Raw genomic sequence first — 17,824 nt, 5'->3', positions numbered from 1 at the left:
AGGAGAGGATAGCCCTTGACCTTACTGTCCCATGGGTCATGGGAAAGAACACCACAATGCCTAAAGGAATCAAGCTGATGTATCTGAATGATGAGGCTCGGCTCTGGCACCAGATCCTGAGCAACTTTGTTATGCCGAGCACTAATGAGACGGAGCTGCCTGCTACTATGATCACCCTCCTCTGCTGTGTGCTGGAGGGTAAGGACCTGTATCTGCCACGATTCATCCGGCACTATATGGCCAGGGCCCATGTCAGAGGCACCCTTCCTTTCCCTTACCTGGTTACCCAACTAGGCCGTCGAGCTGACGTGCCTTGGGCGGATGCTGATGCGAAGCCGACTGCTGCAGACTGCAAGAAGATCATTCCTCACAGCAGGAAGTTTCTGGCTTTAGGCTACAGGCCTCCATTCCTCACTGCTCCTGATGAGACAGCCACCCCTTCAGCTGCCCCTTCTTCATCCACTACTGCACCAGCCCCACCTACTGCACCTCCAGCCGCTCTTGAGCCTATTTACCATTTGGTGCATCGACTCTTCGCCCGCTTGGATTGTATGGAGCATCACAACAAGCGATGCTACGAGCACGTCAAGTTGATAATCCGATCTGACGGCGACATCCCCTCCGAGCCTGACACCCCTTCTGATACATCTGAGGTGGAGGAGGACGATCACGAGGAGGAGACACCTACCCAGGCTGCACAGGCAGGACCAGAGCAGGCTGCGCCACAGCAGGAGGTGCCACACCAGATACAGGCCGCAGATCCAGAGATTCCTATCTAGTCAGAGCCCCCACTGCAGCAGACAGATCCACCTACCCTTATCCAGTCTACAGATCCTCAGGCTACCACAGAGACTTCAGTAGCCCATCCTTCCAATGATGACACTCCTTCACACCCAGCTTGAGTGAGCATCGAGGACGATGCTTTATTTTAAGTGTGGGGAGGTCACCATCCCTGGCGTATTTCTTTTGGTGAACCACTACAGACTCTTTCTATCTTATTTTGTTTATTTTTCTATATTTTTATCTTCATTTTTTTACTTTTTAGTACTTATACATTGTTCTTTTCATGTATTTTTACTCTATTTTTGCATTTTGCACTTTAGTTCATATTTTAGCCGTTTAGTTTAGTTGCAATTCTAAACTTATTAGTTATAGAATATGTGGATTAATTAGTATAGTTTACCCTTTTAGCATATGATAGTTTGGTTTAAATTGAAAATAAAAAGGAAGTAAACTAGAGACTTTAACATAATCAAAAATAATCCACACACCTTGTATATAGAACATAACATGTTAGTTAGTTAACAACATTTCATCAAGGAGGAACACTAAAACTTTAAAGCCACCCAAAAAGTTTTTACATTGAGAATAATGGGAACTCTTAATTTCTACTTGCATGACATGTATAACTGATATATGATTTTTGAGCGAGAGAACACACAGCCTGTGAGTTTTGAGCTTAATTGTATGGTTACATTCAAACCATAATTTTTATTCCTGTGTGTTTTTCCCTTCTTTTTTATTCTGGTGTTCTTTACTTTGTTTTAATCTATATGTCCAATTATAGAGTATAGATACGTACTAAGAGATGATTGAGGCCATCATTTGAATTTTCCTCACCTATCCCAAATTAGCCTACCTTTTACATCACCCTTGTTAGCTCCCTTGAGCTTTTTAATCCCCTCTTGTTCCATAAACCACATTACTAGCCTAAAGCAGAAAAACAAAATAAAAATCCCAAGTTGAATCCTTGGTTAGCTTAAGATAGAAATTGTGTATTGTTTAAGTGTGGGGAACTTTATGGGAACATGGATGATAGAACCAAAGGTGGAAAGTTAAAAAGAGTAAAGATGTTTCAAAATAAAAATTTGGGAAGCATGCTCATGTGAAATCAAAAAAATTGAATTACCATGTGCATTAAAAAAAATTATTTTCGGTATTTAATTAAGGGGATACAAAAATTTTCCAATTGCAAAATAAAAAGAATCAATGCACATGGGATAAAATTTAAGTTAATGCATGAGCTTGCAATACAAAGTGAGAAAAGTTGGGCAATTAGGTTAAGAAACTTTGAATTACAAAAGATGTATGTTAGGTGAGATCTTAGACTAATCAAGGATTCACTTATTAGCTCACTTAGCCTTATACATATACCCTTACCTTTACCTTGGCCCCATTACAACCTTGAAAAAGAACTCATGATTTTTGTATGTCTGTATTCTATAATTGTTGATTGGTTAGATGAAGAACAAAGTTATAGAAAGTAAGGATAAAAAGAAGAATAGAGTGATTAACCCAATAAACACTGAGTGATTAGAGAGTAAACACAAAATCCAGTGAGGGTTCAATAGCTCATCACCATATATCTCTGCTTGAATTGTTAATTGTCTTGCAAGATTGAAAAATATTTTTACCCATCTCAATTGTAAAGGTGCTTTAACATTATCTAGGGTTTGGCTATGCATATATGATTCCTTGAGAATGTGAATTAATTTAACTACATGTAAGTTTTATATACAAGTGAATAACAATTAGAATTGCATGATTCATTTAGGTAGTTGCATTTAGGATAGATTGCATTGCATGTGATTCCACCACTTTAACCTTACCTTACTCTTTATCTTGGACTTAGCATGAGGACATGCTATTGTTTAAGTGTGGGGAGGTTGATAAACCCATATTTTATGATATATATTGTGCTCAATTTAAGTGATTTATTCAACCCTTCACCCACTTATTCATGTAAATTGCATGGTTTCACTTTCCCTTCCTTATTATGTGATATATGTGAAAAACATGTTTCCTATGCTATAAAAATAATTATTTTAATTACCCTTTATTACCATTCGATGCCGTGATTTATGTGTTGAGTAGTTTCAGATCTTCTAAGGCAGGAATGACTTAAAGGATGGAAAGGAAACATACAAAAATGGAAGGAAAGCACAAAATGGAGATTTTGAAGAAACTGGTAGTGACGTGAACACATGGACGATGCGGTCGCATGCCCAGCGCGAAAAGGCAGCGACACGAATGCGTGACTGACGCGGATGCGTGCCTTGAGCAGAACACAGATGACGCGTACGCGTGACCGAAGCGAACGCGTGACAAGGAAAACTCCAGATGACGCGACCGCGTGACCCACGCGGACGCGTGACAGACGCCACGCACCAGAAATTACAGAAAACACTCCTAGCGATTTTTGAATTCCTTTTTGGCCCATATCCAAGTCCAGAAGGCACAGATTAGAGGTTATAAAGTGGGGAAATGCATCCATTCAAAGATGTCTCCAATTATTCACTTTTCATGAATTAGATGTAGTTTTTAGAGAGAGGTTCTCTCCTCTCTCTTAGGTTTTAGGATTAGGATTTCTTATTATTTCAATTTAGTATTTCAACTCTTTATCAGGTTCAATATTCCTTTTACTTTATATTTTCCTTTTACTTTCAGACACTTTAATGCTTTCCTTTAAATACTTTTGTTGCCAAATTGGCTTATGAACCATTCATGTTTAGATTTAATTTTCTATTTAATATAATTTGAGGTATTTCAGAATTATGACTGTCTTCCTTTATTTACATTAATAATTTAGATTTTCCCTTTTTGGTTTTGGTTGATTAATTGGTAACTCTTGAGTTGTCAAACTCATCGTGATTGATAACTGATATCCTTGCTGATTGATTTAAATCCGTATAACTCTAGTGTTTCCTTATGAATTGACTAGGACTTTAGGTGTTAAATTGATTTACCCACTCGACTTACCTTCATAGTTAGAGGTTGACTTAGTGGAGAGCAGAATATAATTCTCATCACCATTGATAAGGACAACTAGAATAGGACTTCCGAATTTTCATACCTTGCCAAGAGTTTATTTTACAGTTGTTTATTTATTTTATTTGTGATGAGCGGATAATTTATACGCTTTTTAGCATGGTTTTTAGGTACTTTTTAATATGTTTTAGTCACTTTTTATTATATTTTTATTAGTTTTTAAATAAAAATCACATTTCTGGACTTTACTATGAGTTTGTGTATTTTTCTATAATTTCAGGTATTTTCTGGCTGAAATTGAGGGAGCTGAGCAAAAATCTGATTCAGGCTGAAAAAGGACAGCTGATGTTGTTGGATTCTGACCTCTCTGCACTCGGAATGGATTTTCTGGAGCTACCGGAGTCCAATTGGCGCGCTCCCAATTGCGTTGGAAAGTAGACATCCAGGGCTTTCCAGCAATATATAATAGTTCATACTTTGCTCAAGGATAGATAACTTAAACTGGCGTTCAACGCCAGTTCCATGTTGCAGTCTGGCGTTAAACGCCAGAAACAGGTTACAAGTTGGAGTTAAATGCCCAAAACAGGCTACAACCTGGCGTTTAACTCCAAAAATAGCCTAAGCACGTGTAAAGCTTAAGTCTCAGCCCCAGCACACACCAAGTGGGCCCCAGAAGTGGATTTCTGCACTATCTATCATAGTTTCCTCATTCTCTGCAAACCTAGATTACTAGCTTACTATTTAAACAACTTTTAGAGGATTATTTTGTACCTCATGACATTTTTAGATCTGAACTTTGTACTGTTTGACGGCATGAGTCTCTAAACTCTATTGTTGAGGGTGAGGAGCTCTACTGTGTCTTGATGAATTAATGCAATTAGTTCTGTTTTCTATTCAAACACGCCTGTTTCTATCTAAGATGTTCATTCACACTTCAATATGATGAATGTGATGATCCGTGACACTCATCACCATTCTCAATCTATGAACGCATGCCTGACAACCACTCCCGTTCTACCTTTGATTGAATGAGTATCTCTTGGATTCCTTAATCATAATCTTCGTGGTATAAGCTAGAATCTATTGGCAGCATTCTTGAGAATCCGGAAAGTCTAAACCTTGTCTGTAGTATTCCAAGTAGGATTCAGGGATTGAATGACTGTGACGAGCTTCAAACTCACAAGGGTTGGGCGTAGTGACAGACGCAAAAGGATCAATGGATCCTATTCCAACATGAGTGAGAACCGACAGATGATTAGCCGTGCAGTGACAGCGCACCTGGACCATTTCCACTGAGAGGACGGATGGTAGCCATTGACAACGGTGATCCACCAACACACAGCTTGCCATAGGAGGAACCTTGCGTGCGTGAAGAAGAAGACAGGGGGAAAGCAGAGATTCAGAAGACAAACCATCTCCAAAACTCCAACATATTCTCCATTACTTCATAACAAGTATTTATTTCATGCTCTTTTATTTTTCACAATTCAACCTGATAATCATAATTGATATCCTGACTAAGAATTACAAAATAACCATAGATTGCTTCAATCCAACAATCTCCGTGGGATTCGACCCTTACTCACGTAAGGTATTACTTGGACGACCCAGTGCACTTGCTGGTTAATGGTACGAGTTGTGAAAAGTGTGATTTACAATTCGTGCACCAAGTTTTTGGCGCCGTTGCCGGGGATTGTTCGAGTTTGGACAACTGACGGTTTATTTTGTTGCTTAGATCAGGAAAATTTTTTCGTTTTGGTTTAGAGTCTTCTATTATTGTTTTTGGTTAAAATTTTGAAATCCTTATTTTATTTTTCTAAATTATTTTCGAAAAATTTTCTTTAAACCAATAACTTCATGATTTAGTCTTTTGTTGAGTTTAGTTTCATAATTTAAGTTTGGTGTCAATTGCATGATTTTATTTTTCTTTCAATTTTTCGAATTATATGTTCTTAGTTCTTTCTTAATCTTCAAGTTGTTCTTGTTTATTTTCCTTGTTTGATCTTTAGTTTTTCTTGTTTTGTGTTTTTTCTTATTTTTCTTGTGCGTTTTCAAATTATCAGTATTCAAAAAAATATAAATATTTTATATACATTAAATACCTTTGTTAAAACACTTTAAATTTATAGCTCAATTGGCTAGAGCAGTGTGCTTATGTTCTTGGTAATTGGGAATCTTCCTTTTAAAACTTTTTCAAAAATAATTTTTCTTTGACTAAATCTTGTGTCAAGTTTTAAGTTTGGTGTTTTCTTGTTAGCTTTTATTTAATTTTTGAAAATTTATTTTTGGTTTTCTAAAAATTTTATGTTTGGTGTTCTTTTTTTATGTTCTTGAATCCTTTGAGTCTTTGAATTTTTGTTCCTCGTGTTCTTGTGAATCTTCAAGGTGTTCTTGAGTCTTCTTTGTATTTTGATATTAAAATTTTTAAGTTTGGTGTTCCTTGGTGTTTTCCCTCCAAAATTTTCGAAAAACAAGGAGCATTACTTCTAAAAATTTTAAGTTTTGTGTCATTTTATTATTTTTCTCTTTCCTCATTAAATTCAAAAATATATTTTCTCTTTATTTTAAATTGAATTTTCAAAAATTGCTTTTAAAAATTCAGATTTTTTATTTTAAAAATTTTTATTTTATCTTATCTTAGTTTTAAAATTTCAAAATTAAAATCTTTTTCAAAAAAATCATATCTTTCTTCAAAATCTTATCTTATCTTATTTCAAATTCAAATTTCAATTTTCAACTTCCAAAATTCAAAATTCAAAATTCAAAATTCAAAATTCATATTTCAAATTTCAAATTTCAAATTTCAAAATTTAAAATTTCAAAATTTAATTTTCAAACTTAAAAATCAAATCTTTTCAAAATTTAAATCCCTTATCTTCTCTTACCTAGCTTATCTTATCTTTTCTAATCTCATATCTTAAAATCAAATATTTTTCATATCTTTTCTTTTTTTATTTTATTTTATTTTTTTACAAGTATCTTTAATTTTAAGACATATATTTTTCAAAACTTCCTAACCAATTTCTCTCTCTTCATTTTTTTTGAAAATCCTCACCCACATTTTTTTCAAATCTTTTTAATTAATTTAGTTTTCAATTTTCTTTTATTTCTTTTTCTTCTAATTTTAAAAATATAGTAAATTTTTCAGTTATTTTATTTTATTTTATTTTAATTTCGGTTTTCAAAAAAAAAATTTATTTGCAATCCGCATCATCTCCCTTTCTCCATCATGGACCTAAGTGGAAATGAACAGTTCAGAAGGACTCTGGGGTCATATGCTAACCCCACTACTACTTCATATGGGAGCAGTATCTGTATACCCTCCATTGGAGTCAGTAGCTTTGAGTTGAATCCTCAGCTCATTATCATGGTGCAGCAAAGTTGTCAGTATTCCAGTCTTCCACAGGAAGAACCTACAGAGTTTTTGGCACAATTTTTATAAATTACTGACACAGTACATGATAATGAAGTAGATCAGGATGTCTATAGATTATTACTGTTTCCATTTGCTGTAAAAGACCAAGCTAAGAGGTGGTTAAATAACCAACCTAAGGCTAGCATAAGGACATGGAAACAGCTGTCAGAAAAATTTCTGAATCAATACTTTCCTCCAAAACGGATGACACAGCTAAGGCTGGACATTCAAGGCTTTAAATAAGGAGATAATGAATCTCTTTATGATGCCTGCTAGGAGAGATACAGAGAGATGCTAAGAAAATGCCCCTCTGAAATGTTTTCAGAATGGGTGCAGTTAGACATCTTCTATTATGGGCTTACAGAGAAAGCTCAAATTTCTCTAGATCACTCAACTGGTGGATTTATACACATGAGAAAGACAATTGAAGAGGCTCAAGAGCTTATTGATACAGTTTCCAGAAATCAGCATCTGTACCTAAGCAGTGAATCTTCCATGAAAGAAGAGGCTAAAATAGTAACTGCTGAACTCAGTCCTGCTGATAAACCACTATTTTATAGTTTATCTTGTGATCAATTGAGTGGATTTTATCAACTCTTTACCCACTTATTCATACTATTTGCATGGTTTTACAATTCCTTCCCAGAATTTGTGCTATGATTGAAAACATGCTTCTTTGGCCTTATATTTGCTAATATTAATCCTCTCTTATCACCATTAGATGCCTTGATATGTGTGTTAAGTGATTTCAGAGATTACAGGGCAGGAATGGCTCAGAGGATGGAAAGAAAGCATGCAAAAGTGGAAGGAATACAAGAAGTTGGAGAAATTGCTATGCTGTCCAGCCTGACCTCTTTGCACTCAAATGGCTATAACTTTAGCTACAGAAGTCCGAACGAGGCGATTTTAGTTGCGTTGGAAAGCTAATGTCTGAGGCTTCGATTTGATATATAATATGCCATAGTTACCCTGACGATAGGCGACGCGACCGCGTGCTCCATGCGGACGCGTCGCAGTGATGAAAATCAGCGTGTTTGAATTCGCAACCAGCGAATTCTGGGCTGTTTCTGACCCAGTTCTCGGCCTAGAAAACACAGATTAGACGCTATAAAGTAGAGGAATTGCATCCATTCATAAATAGGCTTTCACATTCACAATTTGAGGAGTAGATGTAGTTTCTAGAGAGAGAGGTTCTCTCCTCTCTCTTAGGATTAGGATTTAGGATTTCTCTTAGTTTTAGGAGTGACTCTTAATCCCAGGTTCAATGTTCCTTTTATTTATTTTTCTAATTTAATTTATGAACTCTTCCATGTTACATTTGATATCTTTATTAGTGCTAATTCGAGGTATTTTCAGATTTAATTTTACTTTGCTTTATTTATATGAATGCTTTTAATTTAATTTAGATTTCCCCTTTTGGCTTTGGTTGAGTCATTGGAGACACTTGAGTTATCAAACTCATTGTTGATTGAAAATTGGAATTCTTCAAGAATTAATTCGGGTTCCAATAACTCTAACTTTTCCCAAGGAAAGACTAAGACTTGAGGAATCAGAATTAATTCATCCACTTAACTTACCTTCATAGTTAGAGGTTAACAAAGTGGGAGAAAAATCCAATTCTCATTACAATTGATAAGGATAACCAGGATAGGACTTCTAGTTTTCATACCTTGCCAAGAGTCTATTTTATAGTTATTTATTTTATTCTTATTGTTCAACATACTGCTTCCTTACTTTCAAAACCCCCAATTTACAAACTCATAACCAATAATAAGAACATACCTCCCTGCAATTCCTTGAGAAGACGACCCGAGGTTTAAATACTCAGTTATCAATTTAAAAAGGGGTTTGTTACTTGTGACAACCAAAACGTTTGTACGAAGGGATTTCTGTTGGTTTAGAGACTATATCTACAACGCTACTGTTTTTATAAAATTCTTTACTGGCAAAAATCCTAACGTCAAAATGGCGCCGTTGCCGGGGAATTGCAAACGTGTGCCTTGTTATTGGTTATTGTAAATATTTGCTTTTTGCTTGTTTATTTGTTTTTATTTTTGTTTTTATTTTTGCTTTTTCATAAATTAAGAGGTTATTAGTTTTTATTTAGTTATTAAAAATTTTTTCAAAAATTTGTTCTTCGTGTTCATCTTGACCTTCAAAATTTTTATCTTATATTGTTGACTTTTTCAAAATTCAAATTTCAAAATTTAAAAATTCAAATTTAAAAATTTTCAAATTTCAATTTTTAAAATTCAAATTTCAAATTTCAAATTTCAAAATTTCAAAATTTAAAATTCAAAATTTAATTTTCAATAACCTTTTAATTTAAAATTTGTTCTTATTTTTCGTTTTTAATTTTTATTTACTATTATGAGTTCTCACCCCTCTCGCTTTGAGTTTGGTTCCAATGTTGTTGCAAGGAATGGAAATTATAACAGGAACATGCATCAAGGTCAAAACAATCAGAGATGGAGGGAGCTACGAGGATCTGATCAACCCTTCCGGCAGCAACACCTTCTACAGTACCACAGACAAAGACCATTCCACAATGCATACCAAGACAATAGTTATGGCGGACCCTTCCGTGACAACCAAACACCAAATTACTATAGTCAAGAGCCATTCCAGGGGGCATACCAAGATGATAGATATGATGGACCCCCATCATATGACTATGAACCTCCTCAACACAATTTTGAAGCACCATACTCACAAGCCAACTACAACCATTCACCTCCATATGACCCTAACCCGTATCCACCATACCAACCACCTTATGAGCCAAATGAACCATACACAGAACCACCACCTTTCCAACACAACTACTCTCATGAACCACCACCTCAATATTCACCATCTCCATATCATTATCAAGATGAACCACCTTCCTATTATGAACCCTCTCTCCCAACCAATGAATCCTCATATCCACCCCAACCTCCAATGGATGACAGACTTCGTGTTATTCTTCAAAGGCAAGAAAGGATGAATAAGAGTATGCTAAATTTCGCGGCTGCCTTAGGCGAGTTAGTAAATATAATAGCTTCCCAATATCTGAGCACTCAAAGAACTCCCTGGCTACATGTGGAGAATCAAAAGAAGAGCAAAGCATGAAGGAGACACTAGAAACTTCGGTGGACAATGAGGAACATGGCTTTGTATTGGAACAAGTGGAGGAAGCAATAATAGTTGTAGAGGAAGAAGTGGTTGAAGACTTAGGAGATGCTAAACCTCCATGGGAAAGTCAAGACATAGAACCTCCTTTCAAGACGGTTGCAATTGATGTTGAGGAGGGTGTACAACCTCCAAGGCATATCATGGCTAAAGACTTTGAAGAGGTTAACCAAGAGATGGAGATTCAAGAAAAAGAAGCACAACCTCCTATGCCTTTGGTAAGTAGTGCATAAGAGATTGAATTGGAAGAAAGCTACCAAGAGGAAGAGGTTGATATTGAAGAAACTTGCAAAGAGGTGGAAGTTGTCAAAGGGCACAAGGGAGTAGAGCTTGAAATCACCTTGCCAAAGTTATTGGAGACCCCTCCCCCTAAGTTGCCACCATCCTTCACAACATTCAAGTGGGTAAAATTCATATCCCTTAGCTTTCTAATCCCACTTGAATATGGGATACTGGAGACGGATGGTCAGCTTAGAGCTCTTTGTGGCATTAAGAGTAAGAAGAAGATGGTCAGTGGTAAGAATTGTCCTGCAAGGTTCATTATGGTTGAAAGCTTTAAGTTTAAACACAAGGGTTGGCATAATTCTCAATTAAATGGGTCTAGGAAGTTGTTTGGACACTTCAGTGAGGATTCTAAGACTGAACCACCCGGATGGAATCATGATAATCGGCTAGAAGACGGGTGCAAAAGCAAGATCTGGGACCCCGGAATTCATTCTGGCAATCAACACTCTTGGGGCCTTGTCACTTGCTTTAACTTACTTGAAGGCTTTCTGCGCCTAGTTTGGGATCCCGGAGGCTACTGGAAAAACAAACATTGGTGGAGATTTCTGGATGAATACAAGCATAAGCCACCATAACAGGGAGCTCACCAAATGTCCAACTTAAGGACTCTAACTAAAAGTGCTAGGTGGGAGACAACCCACCATGGTATGATCGTTCTTTTTTTTATTTTTATTTAGTTTTATTTGTTTTCAAGTTTTATTTTATTTTATTATATTGAACCTGGAGTTTTTGCATCACATTCATATTAACACTACATTCTGTATTTTTTCAGATTAAAAAAAAAAGGCACGCACGCGACGCGGTAGCGTTGCTGACCCGTCCGCGTCACTAGTGCAATGGGAAGAAAAGAAAACGAATAAAAAGGCACGTGAGAGCGTGGTTGGAGGCGCGCCTTTAGCATAATTTGACCCCACGCGACCGCGTCACTGAGGCGTCCACGTCAGGTGGGAACATTGGCCCCCCACGCGACCGCGTCACCCACGCGGCCGCATGACCTGAAAATCGACGTCAAAAAGGTGCATGGCCGAAAGATGAGCTGGAGTGATGCTGGACTGGCGCTAGACGCCCAGACCTTACCACGCGAACGCATGCCCCACGCGTCCGTCATATCCCAAAATTGGTCAACCACGCGATCGCGTCCACCACGCGACCGCGTCACCCTAAAATTTGGCAATATGAGCTTCAAACAGAAAGTTACGCGACCGCGCGGCTGCCCTCGCGCTAATGGCACAGATCGGGTCGCTTGGATGACGCGTCCGTGTCAATCAGTTTAAGCGCAAGCCGCGCGACCGCGTCGCACAGCTTATCCTACTTTGCCAAATATCTTATCTTTTCTCCCCCAATCCTAATTTTTCCTCCCTCCTTTCTTATTTACTTACTTCTTCTTCCCTTCTTTCCCTTCTTATTCTTCTTATCTTTTACTTTATTTTACTTAATTTATTTGAATATTTCATTCATTGCATTTTAATTTAGTGCATATTTTTATTTTCTTTTCTAAATTTATTATTTTTCCTTTGGTGTTGAATTTTCTTATTTCACTGTTGCATCTTCTCTTGAAATATTTTGGGTGCTTAGTGACTTGTTTAATTCTGATTAGGTAATATTATTTAAATCAATGCCAATCTTTTATATTTGTATTACTTTTGCATTGACATGAATTTATATTATCTCTCCTTACCCACTCTCTTCCCCATTGTTGCATATTTTGCACCACTGGTATGCCATGGCTTCTATTGTTTTCTCACGTACATGTTGAAGCTTCCATATAATTGAGACCCTTATCATTTGGCATTAACCCACCCATACTTCATTTATTTTCTTATTTTTACTTCTGGGTATTACTGTTTTTCTTTTTCTCTTCTTTCAGGCTGGCCACCGAAGACGGAAAAAGGGAGAAAATTCTAAAAGGGGAGACAAACAAGTCCATCTGCACAATCCTTGAAGAAAAGCATCAGTTGAAACAACCCATCCACCTGCACATCTCAGCATGCACCGAGGACGGTGCAACCTTTAAGTATGGGGAGGTCGATACCGATCTCCGTAGGTTAGTTACCTTCTTTTCAACACCATTGTTTTATTTTCTTTATTTGTTTATTGTTGCATCTGCATATTTGATTGCATATTTGTTTGATTTTATGCATTTAGTTACTACTTGGTTGAAGTAATATTTTCTTTTTCAAGAAATTTTATAGTATTTCACTAATTTAAATCAAAATTTTTGTGTTAAATTTGTTTGAAGTTGTATTTTGAACATGATTTTTGAGCTAAAGAACACACAACTTGTGAGATTTGAGCTTATTTATATGGTTACATTATTTAACCATAAATATTTTATTCCTGTGTGTTTCCTTCTCTATGATTGTAATTTATATTTTGTTCCAATCTATATGTCCATTATTTAGTGTATTTACATGCTTGCATATGATTGAGGCCATTGTTTGATTTTAGCTCACTTATCCCAAATAAGCCTACCCTTTAAATCACCCTTGTCAGCCACTTTGAGCCTTTTAATCCCTATTTGTTCTGTATTTTACCACATCACTAGTCTTAAGCAGAAAAACAATTAAATATCCCAATTGAATCTTTGGTTAGCTTAAGATAGGGATTGTGCAACAATTAAGTGTGGGAAAACTGTGGGAACTTGGGTTAATAAGGGAATGTATCATGTTTCTAATTTTGAATATTGGAAAATTTGGGTACCTACTCATGTAAAATAGAAAATTAAAAATTCCATATGCATTGATATGTTATTCTAGTTTTTATGTCTCTAAAAAAAAGAGAAAAAATATATAATATAAATAAATAAATAAGGGGACAAAATTACCCCAATGTTAAGTTAATAAAAGATCCATGCATATGTGATAAAATTAAAGAAAAATTGATACATGAGTATGTAATGCAAAAGTGAAGACTATGGGTAGCTAGGCATGATTCTAGAGTTATATAGAGTATATGTATGTTAGGTGAAAGCTTAGGTTAATTAAAGATTCTTGTCTTTTATTGTCTAATTTGAATTAGTGGAAATTGGTTTGTATTTGTCTTGGAGAATTTATTTACTTTTGACCAAGTAGGTAGAAACATTTTTGCATTTAGTTGCATTCATATAAATAGGTTGCATTTCATATTAATCTACCGCTCCTCTTCATCTTTATAGCTTCTCTTGAGCTTAGCATGAGGACATGCTAATGTTTAAGTGTGGAGAGGTTGATAAACCACTATTTATGGTTTATCTTGTGCTCAATTGAGTGGATTTTATCAACTCTTTACCCACTTATTCATACTATTTGCATGGTTTTACAATTCCTTCCCAGAATTTGTGCTATGATTGAAAACATGTTTCTTTGGCCTTATATTTGCTAATATTAATCCTCTCTTATCACCATTAGATGCCTTCATATGTGTGTTAAGTGATTTCAGAGATTACAGGACAGGAATGGCTCAGAGGATGGAAAGAAAGCATGCAGAAGTGGAAGGAATACAAGAAGTTGGAGAAATTGCTAAGCTGTCCAGCCTGACCTCTTTGCACTCAAACGGCTATAACTTTAGCTACAGAGATCCAAACGATGCGGTTCCAGTTGCGTTGGAAAGCTAACATCCGGGGCTTCGATTTGATATATAATAGTCATAGTTACCCTGACGCTAGGCAACGCGACCGCGTGCTCCATACGGACACATCGCAGTGACGAAAATCAGCGTGTTTGAATTCACAACCAGTGAATTCTGGGCTGTTTCTAACCCAGTTCTCGGTCCAGAAAGCACAGATTAGAGGCTATAAAGTAGAGGGATTGCATCCATTCATAAAAAGGCTTTCACATTCACAATTTGAGGAGTAGATGTAGTTTCTAGAGAGAGAGGTTCTCTCCTCTCTCTTAGAATTAGGATTTAGGATTTCTCTTAGTTTTAGGAGTGACTCTCAATCCCAGGTTCAATGTTCCTTTTATTTATTTTTCTAATTTAATTTATGAACTCTTCCATGTTACATTTGATATCTTTATTAGTTCTAATTCAAGGTATTTTTAGATTTAATTTTGCTTTGCTTTATTTATATGAATGCTTTTAATTTAATTTAGATTTTCCCCTTTTGGCTTTGGTTGAGTCATTGGAGACACTTGAGTTATCAAACTCATTGTTGATTGAAAATTTGAATTCTTCAAGAATTAATTCGGGTTCCAATAACTCTAACGTTTCCCAAGGAAAGACTAGGACTTGAGGAATCAGAATTAATTCATCCACTTAACTTACCTTCATAGTTAGAGGTTAACAAAGTGGGAGAAAAATCCAATTCTCATTACAAAGGATAAGGATAACCAGGATAGGACTTCCAGTTTTCATACCTTGCCAAGAGTCTATTTTATAGTTATTTATTTTATTCTTATTGTTCAACATACTGCTTCCTTACTTTCAAATTACAAACTCATAACCAATAATAAGAACATACCTCCCTGCAATTCCTTGAGAAGATGACCCGAGGTTTAAATACTCGGTTATCAATTTAAAAAGGGGTTTGTTACTTGTGACAACCAAAACATTTGTACGAAGGGATTTCTGTTAGTTTAGAGACTATATCTACAATGCGACTGTTTTTATAAAATTCTTTACTGGCAAAAATCCTAACGTCACCTGCAGAACAAATTACTGAATTCAATCAGCAATTAGACTTTCTAACAAAACAGCTGGCCGAATTCAAGGAGATACTACAAGACACAAGAATGGCTAATCTGAATATGGAAGTACAGTAAAAGCAAACAGAACAGCAGTTATCAAAACAAATAACGGAAGAGTGCCAAGCAATTCAATTAAGAAGTGGAAAAACATTAAATACCTCACTTCAAGGCAGCAGGAAGCCAAGAAATGAACAACCTGCTATCCAAAATCCCTCTGAGGATAGTAAGAGCCCAGAGAGGAATAACTCTGGCGTTCAAACGCCAGAAATAGGCAAGGAGTTGGCGTCAAACGCCTAATGGAAGCTCAGTTCTGGCGTTCAAACACTAGGAACAAGTAAGGAGTTGGCGTCCAACGCCAATCCAGCTTCTAACCCTGGCATTCAAATGCCAGTGAGGGATCAGACACACACAAGTGCTAATAACAACCCCTCTAAAAAGGCTTTCCTAACCACTTCTGTAGGAAATAAACCTTCAGCAACCAAGGTTGAGGAGTACAAAGCCAAGATACCTTATCCTCAAAAACTCCGCCAAGAGGAGCAGGATAAGCAATTTGCTCGCTTTGCAGACTATCTCAGGACTCTTGAAATAAAGATTCCCTGAAGAGGTCAAACCAACCCGGATCTGTCTTCAACTTGCTGATGGCTCCATTAAATACCCATTAGGCATAATTGAGGACATGATTGTCAAGGTTGGGCCATTTGCCTTTCCTACTGAATTTGTAGTACTGGAAATGGAGGAGCACAAGAGTGCAACTCTCATTCTAGGAAGACCATTCCTAACAACTGGATGAACCCTCATTGACGTCCAAAAAGGGGAGATAACCCTGAGAGTCAATGAGGATGAGTTTAAGTTGAATGTTGTCAAAGCTATGCAACATCCAGACACATCAGATGACTGCTTGAGCGTTGATATTATTGACTCCCTAGTGGAAGAGGTCAATATGACTGAGAGTCTCGAATCAGAGCTAGAGGACATTTTTAAAGATGTTCAGCCTGATCTGGAGGATTCAGAGGAATTGAAAGAGCCTCTGAAACTTCCTCAGGAAGAGGAAAAACCTCCTAAACCCGAGCTCAAACCATTACCACCATCCCTGAAATATGCATTTCTAGGAGAAGGTGACACTTTTCCGGTGATCATAAGCTCTGCTTTAAATCCCCTGGAAGAGGAAGCGCTACTTCAAGTGCTAAGGACACACAAGACAGCTCTTGGGTGGTCCATAAGTGACCTTAAGGGCATCAGCCCAGCAAGATGCATGCACAAGATCCTATTGGAGGATGATGCTAAGCCAGTGGTTCAACCACAGAGGCGGCTAAATCCATCCATGAAGGAAGTGGTGCAGAAAGAGGTCACCAAGTTACTCGAGGCTAGGATTATTTATCCTATTTCTGATAACCCCTGGGTGAGCCCTGTCCAAGTTGTTCCCAAAAAGGGAGGCATGACAGTGGTTCATAATGAAAAAAATGAACTGGTTCCTACAAGAACAGTTACAGGGTGGCGCATGTGTATTGACTATAGAAGGCTCAATACAGCCACCAGAAAGGATCATTTTCCTTTACCATTCATGGACCAGATGCTAGAAAGACTAGCAGGTCATGATTATTACTACTTTTTGGATGGCTATTCAGGCTATAACCAAATTGCAGTAGATCCCCAAGATCAAGAGAAAACATCATTCACATATCCATCTGAAGTATTTGCCTACAGAAGGATGCCATTTGGGCTGTGTAATGCACCTGCAACCTTTCAGAGATGCATGCTCTCTATTTTCTCTTATATGGTGGAAAAATTTCTAGAAGTCTTCATGGATGACTTCTCAGTATATGGAGACTCATTCAGCTCCTGTCTTGATCACCTGACACTGGTTCTGAAAAGATGCCAAGAGACTAACCTGGTTTTAAACTGGGAAAAATGTCACTTTATGGTGACTGAAGGGATTGTCCTTGGGCACAAGATTTCGAACAAGGGAATAGAGGTGGATCAAGCTAAGGTAGAGGTAATTGAAAAATTACCACCACCTGTCAATGTTAAGGCAATTAGAAGCTTTCTGGGGCATGCAGGGTTCTATAGGAGGTTTATAAAGGATTTTTCAAAAATTGCAAAACCTCTGAGCAATCTGCTAGCTGCTGACACGCCATTTATGTTTGACACAAAGTGTCTGCAGGCATTTGAAACTCTGAAAGCTAAGCTGGTCACAGCACCAGTTATTTCTGCACCAGACTGGACATTACCATTTGAACTAATGTGTGATGCCAGCGACCATGCCATTGGTGTAGTACTGGGACAGAGGCATAACAAGCTTCTGCATGTCATTTATTATGTTAGTCGTGTTTTAAATGATGCCGAAAAAAATTACACAACCACAGAAAAAGAGCTGCTTGCAGTGGTTTATGCCATTGACAAGTTTAGATCATACTTAGTAGGATCAAAAGTGATTGTGTACACTGACCATGCTGCTCTTAAATATCTACTCACAAAGCAGGATTCAAAGCCCAGGCTCATAAGATGGGTGTTACTTCTG

General features: G+C 37.0%; 1 protein-coding gene across 1 annotated transcript in view; it reads left to right on the top strand.

Moving 5' to 3' along the window:
* Positions 1-17,395, top strand: part of LOC110272052 — a gene marked incomplete at its 3' end in the record, with an annotated part of 36,934 nt that extends 19,539 nt beyond the window's left edge. The window contains exon 4 of the mRNA XM_021123854.1: positions 16,646-17,395. Within this exon, the coding sequence (XP_020979513.1) occupies positions 16,646-17,395 (750 nt within the window). The remainder of the gene's footprint in view (positions 1-16,645) is intronic.

This window comes from Arachis ipaensis, chromosome B05 (assembly GCF_000816755.2).
Source record: "Arachis ipaensis cultivar K30076 chromosome B05, Araip1.1, whole genome shotgun sequence".
NCBI classification, from domain to species: Eukaryota; Viridiplantae; Streptophyta; class Magnoliopsida; order Fabales; family Fabaceae; genus Arachis; species Arachis ipaensis.
The sequence above is the reverse complement of the archived record's forward strand: the minus strand, read 5'-3'. Positions and strand labels throughout refer to the sequence as shown.